This window comes from Stylophora pistillata, chromosome 11 (assembly GCF_964205215.1).
Source record: "Stylophora pistillata chromosome 11, jaStyPist1.2, whole genome shotgun sequence".
In the NCBI taxonomy this organism is placed as follows: domain Eukaryota; kingdom Metazoa; phylum Cnidaria; class Anthozoa; order Scleractinia; family Pocilloporidae; genus Stylophora; species Stylophora pistillata.
The window spans coordinates 3,337,478-3,348,227 of record NC_142529.1 but is presented as its reverse complement, the minus strand read 5'-3'; the positions used below and the strand labels follow the sequence as shown (position 1 = coordinate 3,348,227).

Sequence of the window (10,750 nt, the reverse complement as noted above, 5' to 3'; positions counted from 1 at the left end):
GAATTGAAACACTGAAATATCTCAAAGGTTCTCTTAAAAAATGAAAAGGTACTCATCACTAGAGTTATAGACAACAATCCTGACAACAAATTCAACTTTCAAGGCATAATTTAATCACAACTCTACAATAAATATTTACAAAATTTATAAAGGAAAGAATGGCGTGTCAAAGCAAGATATTCTGGATCAATGCCAACATCTGAGATAGCGCACCCACTCCCCACCTCACCCAAGATGAACTCTGACTTGTTACCAGTTAACTTCTGTTGGGTTAGCGGAGTAGTAACTGCGCAGTTGCTTAGAAACTAACATCAATTTGATATTCTTTCTCTTTGCTTCTTGGAAGTGTCCCTTTCACAGCACCACAATGTTCATCAAAAAGTTTTCTCTTTAGACAAAGTTGGCGATGTCGAAGAGTACAAGGAGGGAAAGGTAGTCTTTGTGAGTTCTAGTCTATGCGTGTTGACCTTCTAGTAAGTATTTGAAGATTTCTCCAGTCCATCATACATAAGGAATACTGATCCGTGTACAGATCCAACAAAAGTAAGGGAAATACTTCCTCTTCGCATCTCAAAGGTACAAACTGGCAGCAAAAACGATATCCCGCTTGATTTTGATTATTCCTTGGAAAACAAAAGTGAAAAAACCTGTTCGCAAACTCCGGTAAACCATTTTTCCAATACATTATTACATTAATTTGCTCATGGTAGTTTTTCTCCTACTACACTTCACAAGACCATGGATTTCTGGGGTAAATTATACGAACTTGATGATAAACTAATTTTTGTTTTGGTTTTTTTGTTTTTCTCTTTTCAATTTTAGGGTCAAGGTTAGCATTAGAGGACGTGAATGGGCAAAAAGTCTCACAAGTCTGAAATCTCCCGGAGATTTTGAGCACTCTTACCAGACCCTAAAGTTTCTGAAAAATCGTAAATGAAAGACAATTTTAAACTTTAACACAAAACAAATTACCTTCTGCAAACTTGTTTTCCAGCTCTGTGTTTCCTATTGCTTTGGACGCTTGACACATTTGTCTCAAAAGTTCTTCCAACCGCCTCATACAACGAATAATACTCCCTAAAAACAAACAAACAAACAAACAAACCGATATTGTTTAGTGCGCATGAACTTCACTTTGCGTGACTACATTATCTTCTGTTGTGTGACAGCTATGAATAGGGAGGTCATGCAATCATTTTCAAATGGAAGCGGTTTTTACCTTCAAATGCATCAGTCATTTTACAAATCTGTGAGAATGAGGCTCCATTTGCCCAGGCAAAAACCACGTCCATGATATGAGGTTTGAAGGATTCCACATACGTCTCCACGTCTATTTCAAGTTTAGCTTCTTCAGAAACCTTTCCAATACGACGTGCAGATTCCTGAAAGATACAGCTACGTATTAAAATAGGCAACAAAAGATTGAACTAAAGGTAAAGTTGTTTACCCAGTTGACTGTCTATGTAATTGACTGATTGCCCGACAAACTGGGTAACTAACTGATTGAAAGGCAGACAGACAGGCCGACTGACCGACGAACTCACCAGCTAGCAGACTCACCAACTGAGTGACTGACTGACTGACTGACTGACGGATGAACCAACTCACCGACAAACGTACTGACGGACTGACTGACTAACTGACTGGCAGACTGACTGGCAGACTGACTGGCAGATTGACTGACTGACTGACTGGCTGACTGACTGAGTGACTGACTGATTGGCTGACTGACTGACTGGCAGACTGATTGAATGACTGACTGACTGACTGAATGATTGACTGACTGACTGGCTGGCTGACTGACTGACTGACTGACTGGTTGACTGACTGACTGGCTGACTGACTGGCTGACTGACTGGCTGACTGACTGACTGACTGCCTAACTGATTGACTGACTGATTGACTGACTGACTGACGGATGGATGGACCGATTGACCATCAAACGTACTGACTGACGGATGGACCGACTGACTGACGAACGTACTGACTGACTGACTGACTGACGAACGTACTGACTGACTGACTGACTGACGGATGGACCGACTCACCGAAAAACGTACTGACGGACTGACTGAATGGCTGACTGAATGACTGACGGTCAAGCAATGTACATGTTGTACTACAAAACTGATAAAGTTATCCAAACGCTAATGTTAAACTTACCTGCATTTGTCTCAAGGGACCTGCCAGTTCTTCTGTCAGTTTGGGTATCTCATCACTCTGTTTTACAGCAGATAAATTTTATCGAATGAATTTAAGTGTGAAAAAAGACCTTAAGAAGGACAAAACTTCTCAAATGAGCAAAAATACTCAGTTAATAATACTGAATATGTTCACACGGTACCTTTTCTTCAAACACAAAACAGCTGAGTAAAGCCACGCACTGTTGAATTGTAAGTTCATTGAAAACACCATTGAAGATCATTTCTGTGAGTAACAGTTCATCACCACTGCAATCAAATAACTAAATGTTATTACACGACTCAGGCAGTCAGAGGGCCAATAACTAAAATCGACCAATCAAAATGCTCTATTGCCGGTCCAATAATCTCCCAGTACCGCCTTCGCGCTTGGTTAATAAGATGTATGTATTATTACAGCAAACATCCTGAGCATGAAAGTACCTACAAGGAATCGCTCTCTCTTAACCACTTTCCCCAGTAGGACCAAAAAAAATTCCTCCATACGGTATCCATAAATTTTTCACCCGAAGACGACGACAAGAAGAAATTCATCACCGACAGTATGCTGTTTAATTTAAAATCCAATTCTCAGAACGAATATCACAAAAAGTATGCATTATGAAGAGGTAAGTTCTATTACTATAAATATTATGGAGCACTCTCAGGATTCTCTTTAATTTGATTGCTTCGTTAGTATCTCGCGCACTCTTAGGATTCTCTTTAATTTGATTGCTTCGTTAGTATCTCGCGCACTCTAAGGATTCTCTTGAATTTGATTGTTTCGTTAGTATCTCGCGCACTCTTAGGATTCTCTTTAATTTGATTGCTTCGTTAGTATCTCGCGCACTCTTAGGATTCTCTTAAGTTCGATTGCTTCGTTAGTATCTCGCGCACTCTTAGGATTCTCTTTAATTTGATTGCTTCGTTAGTATCTCGCGCACTCTTAGGATTCTCTTTCATTTGATTGCTTCGTTAGTATCTCGCGCACTCTTAGGATTCTCTTTCATTTGATTGCTTCGTTAGTATCTCGCGCACTCTTAGGATTCTCTTAAGTTCGATTGCTTCATTAGTATCTCGCGCACTCTTAGGATTCTCTTTAATTTGATTGCTTCGTTAGTATCTCGCGCACTCTTAGGATTCTCTTTAATTTGATTGCTTCGTTAGTATCTCGCGCACTCTTAGGATTCTCTTTAATTTGATTGCTTCGTTAGTATCTCGCGCACTCTTAGGATTCTCTTTAATTTGATTGCTTCGTTAGTATCTCGCGCACTCTAAGGATTCTCTTTAATTTGATTGTTTCGTTAGTATCTCGCGCACTCTTAGGATTCTCTTTCATTTGATTGCTTCGTTAGTATCTCGCGCACTCTTAGGATTCTCTTAAGTTCGATTGCTTCGTTAGTATCTTGCGCACTCTTAGGATTCTCTTTCATTTGATTGCTTCGTTAGTATCTCGCGCACTCTTAGGAATCTCTTTCATTTGATTGCTTCGTTAGTATCTCGCGCACTCTTAGGATTCTCTTTAATTTGATTGCTTCGTTAGTATCTCGCGCACTCTTAGGATTCTCTTAAGTTCGATTGCTTCATTAGTATCTCGCGCACTCTTAGGATTCTCTTTAATTTGATTGCTTCGTTAGTATCTCGCGCACTCTAAGGATTCTCTTTAATTTGATTGTTTCGTTAGTATCTCGCGCACTCTTAGGATTCTCTTTAATTTGATTGCTTCGTTAGTATCTCGCGCACTCTTAGGATTCTCTTTAATTTGATTGCTTCGTTAGTATCTCGCGTACTCTAAGGATTCTCTTTAATTTGATTGTTTCGTTAGTATCTCGCGCACTCTTAGGATTCTCTTTAATTTGATTGCTTCGTTAGTATCTCGCGCACTCTTAGGATTCTCTTAAGTTCGATTGCTTCGTTAGTATCTCGCGCACTCTTAGGATTCTCTTTCATTTGATTGCTTCGTTAGTATCTCGCGCACTCTTAGGATTCTCTTTCATTTGATTGCTTCGTTAGTATCTCGCGCACTCTTAGGATTCTCTTTAATTTGATTGCTTCGTTAGTATCTCACGCACTCTTAGGATTCTCTTAAGTTCGATTGCTTCATTAGTATCTCGCGCACTCTTAGGATTCTCTTTCATTTGATTGCTTCGTTAGTATCTCGCGCACTCTTAGGATTCTCTTTCATTTGATTGCTTCGTTAGTATCTCGCGCACTCTTAGGATTCTCTTTCATTTGATTGCTTCGTAAGTATCTCGCGCACTCTTAGGATTCTCTTTCATTTGATTGTTTCGTTAGTATCTCGCGCACTCTTAGGATTCTCTTTCATTTGATTGTTTCGTTAGTATCTCGCGCACTCTTAGGATTCTCTTTCATTTGATTGCTTCGTTAGTATCTCGCGCACTCTTAGGATTCTCGTCACTTCGATTGTTTCGATAGTATCTCGCCCACTATAAAGATTTCCTTTACTTTATATCACAAAAAGTATGCATAATAAAGAGGTGACTTCTATTACTATATGGAGCACTCTCAGGATTCTCTTTCATTTGATTGCTTCGTTAGTATTTCGCGCACTCTTAGGATTCTCTTTGGTTGGATTGTTTCGTTAGTATTTCGCGCACTCTTAGGATTCTCTTTGGTTGGATTGTTTCGTTAGTATTTCGCGCACTCTTAGGATTCTCTTTGGTTGGATTGTTTCGTTAGTATTTCGCGCACTCTTAGGATTCTCGTTAGTTCGATCGTTTCGTTAGTATCTCACGCATTCTTAGGATTCTCTTTAGTTCGATTGTTTCGTTAGCATCTCGAGCACTCTTAGAATTCTCTTAAGTTCGATTGTTTCGTTAATGTCTCGCGCACTCTTAGGATTCTCTTTGCCTCGATTGTTTCGTTAGTATCTCGCGCACTCTTAGGATTCTCTTCAGTTCGATTGTTTCGTTAGTATCTCGCGCACTCTTAGGATTCTCTTAAGTTCGATTGTTTCGTTAGTATCTCGCGCACTCTTAGGATTCTCTTTTGTTCGATTGTTTCGTTAGTATCTCGCGCACTCTTAGGATTCTCTTAAGTTCGATTGTTTCGTTAGTGTCTCGTGCACTCTTAGAATTCTCTTAGCACTCTTAGGATTCTCTTTACTTCGATTGTTTCGTTAGTATCTCGCACACTCTAAGGATTCTCTTTTGTTCGATTGTTTCGTTAGTTTCTCGCGCACTCTAAGGATTCTCTTTTGTTCGATTGTTTCGTTAGTATCTCGCGCACTCTAAGGATTCTCTTTTGTTCGATTGTTTCGTTAGTTTCTCGCGCACTCTAAGGATTCTCTTTTGTTCGATTGTTTCGTTAGTATCTCGCGCACTCTAAGGATTCTCTTTTGTTCGATTGTTTCGTTAGTTTCTCGCGCACTCTAAGGATTCTCTTTTGTTCGATTGTTTCGTTAGTATCTCGCGCACTCTAAGGATTCTCTTTTCTTCGATTGTTTCGTTAGTATCTCGCGCACTCTAAGGATTCTCTTTTGTTCGATTGTTTCGTTAGTATCTCGCGCACTCTAAGAATTCTCTTTTGTTCGATTGTTTCGTTAGTATCTCGCGCACTCTAAGGATTCTCTTTTGTTCGATTGTTTCGTTAGTATCTCGCGCACTCTAAGGATTCTCTTTTGTTCGATTGTTTCGTTAGTTTCTCGCGCACTCTAAGGATTCTCTTTTGTTCGATTGTTTCGTTAGTTTCTCGCGCACTCTAAGGATTCTCTTTTGTTCGATTGTTTCGTTAGTATCTCGCGCACTCTAAGGATTCTCTTTTGTTCGATTGTTTCGTTAGTTTCTCGCGCACTCTAAGGATTCTCTTTTGTTCGATTGTTTCGTTAGTATCTCGCGCACTCTAAGGATTCTCTTTAGTTCGATTGTTTCGTTAGTTTCTCGCGCACTCTAAGGATTCTCTTTTGTTCGATTGTTTCGTTAGTTTATCGCGCACTCTAAGGATTCTCTTTTGTTCGATTGTTTCGTTATTTTCTCGCGCACTCTAAGGATTTTCTTTTAAACAACAAATATATATGAAATACATATATATGAACTGCGGTTATGAAACGTATATGTGCACGATCCTTCGCAGTAAAGCACTATTTAAGCAATAGTGAAAATCAGACCTGAAAAAAAATTCAGGCCTGTACGGGATTCGAACCACTGACCTCTGCGATACTAGTGCAGCGCTCTACCAATTGAGCTAACAAGCCAACTGGGAGCAGGCCATCAAATTAATTCGACATAAACCCGTAGATGATAAATCAAACAACAAATATATATGAAATACATATATATGAACTGCGGTTATGAAACGTATATGTGCACGATCCTTCGCAGTAAAGCACTATTTAAGCAATAGTGAAAATTAGACCTGAAAAAAATTCAGGCCTGTACGGGATTCGAACCACTGACCTCTGCGATACTAGTGCAGCGCTCTACCAATTGAGCTAACAAGCCAACTGGGAGCAGGCCATCAAATTAATTCGACATAAACCCGGAGATGATAAATCAAACAACAAATATATATGAAATAAATATATATGAACTGCGGTTATGAAACGTATATGTGCACGATCCTTCGTGCACATATACGGATTCTAAGAATTCTCTTTTGTTCGATTGCTTCGTTAGTATCTCGCGCACTCTTAGGATTCTCTTTGGTTCCATTGTTGCATTCGTATCTCGCGCACTCTTAGGATTTTCTTTAGTTCGATTGTTTCGTTAGTATCTCGCGCACTCTTAGGATTCTCTTTGGTTCGATTGCTGCATTAGTATCTCGCGCACTCTTAGGATTCTCTTTGGTTCGATTGTTGCATTAGTATCTCGCACACTCTTAGGATTTTCTTTAATTCGACTGTTTCGTTAGTATCTCGCGCACTCTTAGGATTCTCTTTGGTTCGATTGTTGCATTAGTATCTCGCGCACTCTTAGGATTCTCTTTAGTTCGATTGTTTCGTTAGTATCTCGCGCACTCTTAGGATTCTCTTAAGTTCGATTGTTTCGTTAGTATCTTGTGTACTCTTAGGATTCTCTTTAGTTCGATTTTTTCGTTAGTATCTCGCGCATTCTTAGGATTCTATCGAGTTCGAATGTTTCGTTGGTAGAAGTAGACATCTATATTTATACAGGATAGCCCCTTCAGTGTGGTAAACACTGGTATCAACGGGGGTCCCGTTACTCACCCATCCCACCCCAGGGGAGGTCATCCATCACACAGTAATCTCGTACGTGGAAAATTAACGTCCCCTGCCCCTAAACCTGCAGGAGACGGGACCTCCATTTATTCGTCCCTATCCGAGAAGACTAGAATATCTAATCATTTCTTGATGTTATAGAAAGGTAGCATATTCTTCTCAATTATTTTAAGACCCTGAGTGTTGGTCCGGCCGGGGCTCGAACCCTCGACCTCCCGCACAACAGTCCAGCGCTCTATCCATTGAGCTAACCGGGAGGCGGTTAGCTCAATGGATATCTTGTGCACTCTTAGGATTCTCTTTAGTTAGATTGTTTCGTTAGTATCTCGCGCATTCTTAGGATCCTCTTTATTTAATTGCCTCCTTGGTATCTAGTGCACTCGTAGGATTCTCTTAAGTTCGATTGTTTCATTAGTATCTCGCGCACCCTTGGGATTCTCTTTAAATCGATTGTTTGATAAGTATCTTGCGCTCTCTAAGGTTTCTCTTCTGTTGGATATTTTCCTCAGTTTGATTGTTTCGTTAATGTTTTGCGCCCCCTAATTCGTATGTTTCTTTAGTATCTTGCGCACTCTAAGGATTTCTTTCATTGGTTTTTTTAGTCATTATTTCCCGTACACGAGAAATTTGACACATTCAATAAGCGAAGCTTGTTTTCCTGAAATTCTTGAATGAAAACAAGAACGAGAAAAAGTTAGGTAGACATAAGTTAAGGAACACAATCCCTAGATTCTCATTCCCAAGTTTCTTATGCGTCAAAAAAAAAAAAAAAAAAAACGCTTAGGAATATTTCCATAGCCACTAAAGCTCCATTAAGTTAAGAAAATGTCTTTTTCCTGACCTGCTCAGTTCACAAGCGACTCTTCCTTTAAGCTCAATCACATCAGATGCTGTGGCATATCCCAACCTGAAATTGCAATGTTGCCCATACAGAGGGTAAGTTATAACAGATTTACCATCACTCATATCTCAGTTTTCAAAGCTTTGACAATTCGTGAAGTTAACATTGCAGATTTTGAGGAGTTAAAAGTCAAAACCTGTCAGGAGGAGGTACAGAGTGAAAGGCGTGGGGGGAGGGATGGTATTTCTTGCTAAATGTAGTATTTCGTTTGTTTTTCATCTTCTAAGCCTGGTTTATTTCCATAGCACAAGGTGGCTAAGAGTCTTACTCTCCCTTAGTAAAATGCTAATCCATCACAAGTCAGTCACCCTCCCCTCCACTTTATTAAGTTTTCCAAATGGTGTGCTGGTACGACTATACAGTGCTGGGGGGGAGGGGGGGGGAGGCCCTGTGAGCCCTGTGTCATGCCCAAGAACACAACGAAATGAACCATTTAGGCTTGAATATAGACCTCCTGGCTCAGAGACCACTGTGTCTCCCACCACCAAAGGGACAAAAGCATGAAAACCAACCAAGCAAACAAAACAGAACAAAACAGTTAAAGCTATTGCATATATAAGAGAAACTGGAAATTCACTTGTTTCTGAGTCAATGTTTGGGTTTTAAATGAAAACTATAACACTAAAACTAGCTTTTACTTCGCTTAAAAGTGCACAATGGTACCTTCGCAAAACTCGTTTCCTACACTTCAGTTCATCCATTTGTAGAACTGTCTTCGTTCTCTTCAATTCCTTCTTGACTGTTTTAATCTCACCAATAATCTACATGAAGGAAACAGAAAATTAAAGTGGCTTTGCTATGACAAGTCTGTCCATTTAGGATAACGATGAATCCCTCAAGCTCCATACGAAACATATTATGAATTCTCCTCGCAGGTTTTCAGACCTTTTTCTCATAACAGTATCCATTTTCACTTAATTTTATACTTAGTTCTTATTAACCGAACTAGGTTGGTCTGCATGGGAGAATCTTGACCAAGGTTGCCCGTACAGACCTCACTGCATTCGGTCTGTACCAGCGACCGAGGTCAAGATTCTCCCATACAGACCGACCTAGCTCGGTTAATAAGATGTTTATTATATGGCTGTGTCTTATATGCCAATTTTTTTATATTCTTTGTACATACCTTTTTTATTCTAGACCAGTCTAGATGCTGGTCTAGATGGGAAAATCTAGACCGCTTTCAATATTGATTTCAGCCAATCAAATTCATGAATTCGGTAGTTCCCAGTCCTTGTGAGACACAGCCATAAAATAACAGTTCCTAATTACCCAAAGAGACAATTATTGATACAGGTAGCCTTCTGTTTGATAAAAGCACCATTAAAAATACAAACAAGCAGCTGGGATCATCCACAATACTCAGTTACTATACTTGCTGGGCTCTTAACACTTTATCCAAAGAGACAATTATTGATATGGGTAGCCTTCTGTTTGATAAAAGCACCATTAAAAATACAAACAAGCAGCTGGGATCATCCACAATACTCAGTTACTATACTTGCTGGGCTCTTAACACAAAAATTCTCCTTACAATGTGAAATCAATATTAAGCAGACAAGTGATGAGAATAAAAAAAAAGTCATCTATCAGATGATCCAATAACAGATTCTCTGCACTAAAATCATAAGAATTGTATGACAGAGAGTAAGGAGAATTACTCAAGATATCGGGAGTGGATGGATAAATAGAGGATACTACATGGCCGTGCGGGGATACGAATTTTATCTTCGAGTGCTGAAACTATCTCTCACGAGTGAGCGCAGCAGCCATGTAATGTTCTGTTTATTATATAGATACTGATGAGATTTCCACATAAAAGACAACTTTTTTTATTCATTTTCGAAACAGCAATCGGGTAATTATGTTGGTAACCATGGCCACACCAATATCCTCACACGTGAAAGATAGAACTAGTATCTTCACTGTGCAGTGAAGATATGATTTTTTAGTAAAAGGAGAAATCCTGGTATTTCATCAGTATCTATATAATAAATGATGATATATGACTAAACATAATCTTGAATGCAAAATTTAATTATGAATTTATGTATATGTAGTGATTGATTTATTTAAACTTCCAATTTCTTTAAAAAAAATGTAGTGACAAACTAACTCCCAAACAATGAACACCCCAACTTTGTCTGCAACGTTTATTGTGAAAATAATATTTAGCTGATCATAGTTTTGTTTTTTCACAGTACTGTAATGATGAGTTCAGACACCATACAATGTTTTACCTGTGCTTTCTTCTCGCATAAACTGTACAGGGATTTCAGAGAGGGATCTTTGTGCATTGGATGAGTGTACATTCTATGCTCTAAACTCTCTATTTTCTGTTTGAGAGGACATTAAGAAAACAATTATAATCAAGAGGGAAACATTGAGAACAAAATCCAATAAGCCAGAGAGAGCATGCTACACCATCCCAATTTCTAAGGCCTGATTTTGGCAAATCACTTAAGACCTGTT

General features: G+C 39.2%; 1 protein-coding gene across 1 annotated transcript in view; it reads right to left on the bottom strand.

Annotated features, from left to right (window-relative positions):
* Window positions 1-90: 90 nt before the first annotated feature.
* The window catches only part of LOC111323146 (exosome RNA helicase MTR4), a 30,955-nt gene continuing 20,295 nt past the window's right edge, over window positions 91-10,750 (bottom strand). Inside the window, exons 24-31 of the mRNA XM_088739541.1 lie at window positions 10,519-10,614; window positions 8,942-9,039; window positions 8,219-8,284; window positions 2,345-2,450; window positions 2,164-2,220; window positions 1,220-1,382; window positions 973-1,077; window positions 91-623 (exon numbers count right to left, since the gene is read on the bottom strand). Coding sequence (XP_088595667.1) covers window positions 571-623; window positions 973-1,077; window positions 1,220-1,382; window positions 2,164-2,220; window positions 2,345-2,450; window positions 8,219-8,284; window positions 8,942-9,039; window positions 10,519-10,614 — 744 coding nt within the window. The 3' untranslated portion in view covers window positions 91-570. The remainder of the gene's footprint in view (window positions 624-972; window positions 1,078-1,219; window positions 1,383-2,163; window positions 2,221-2,344; window positions 2,451-8,218; window positions 8,285-8,941; window positions 9,040-10,518; window positions 10,615-10,750) is intronic.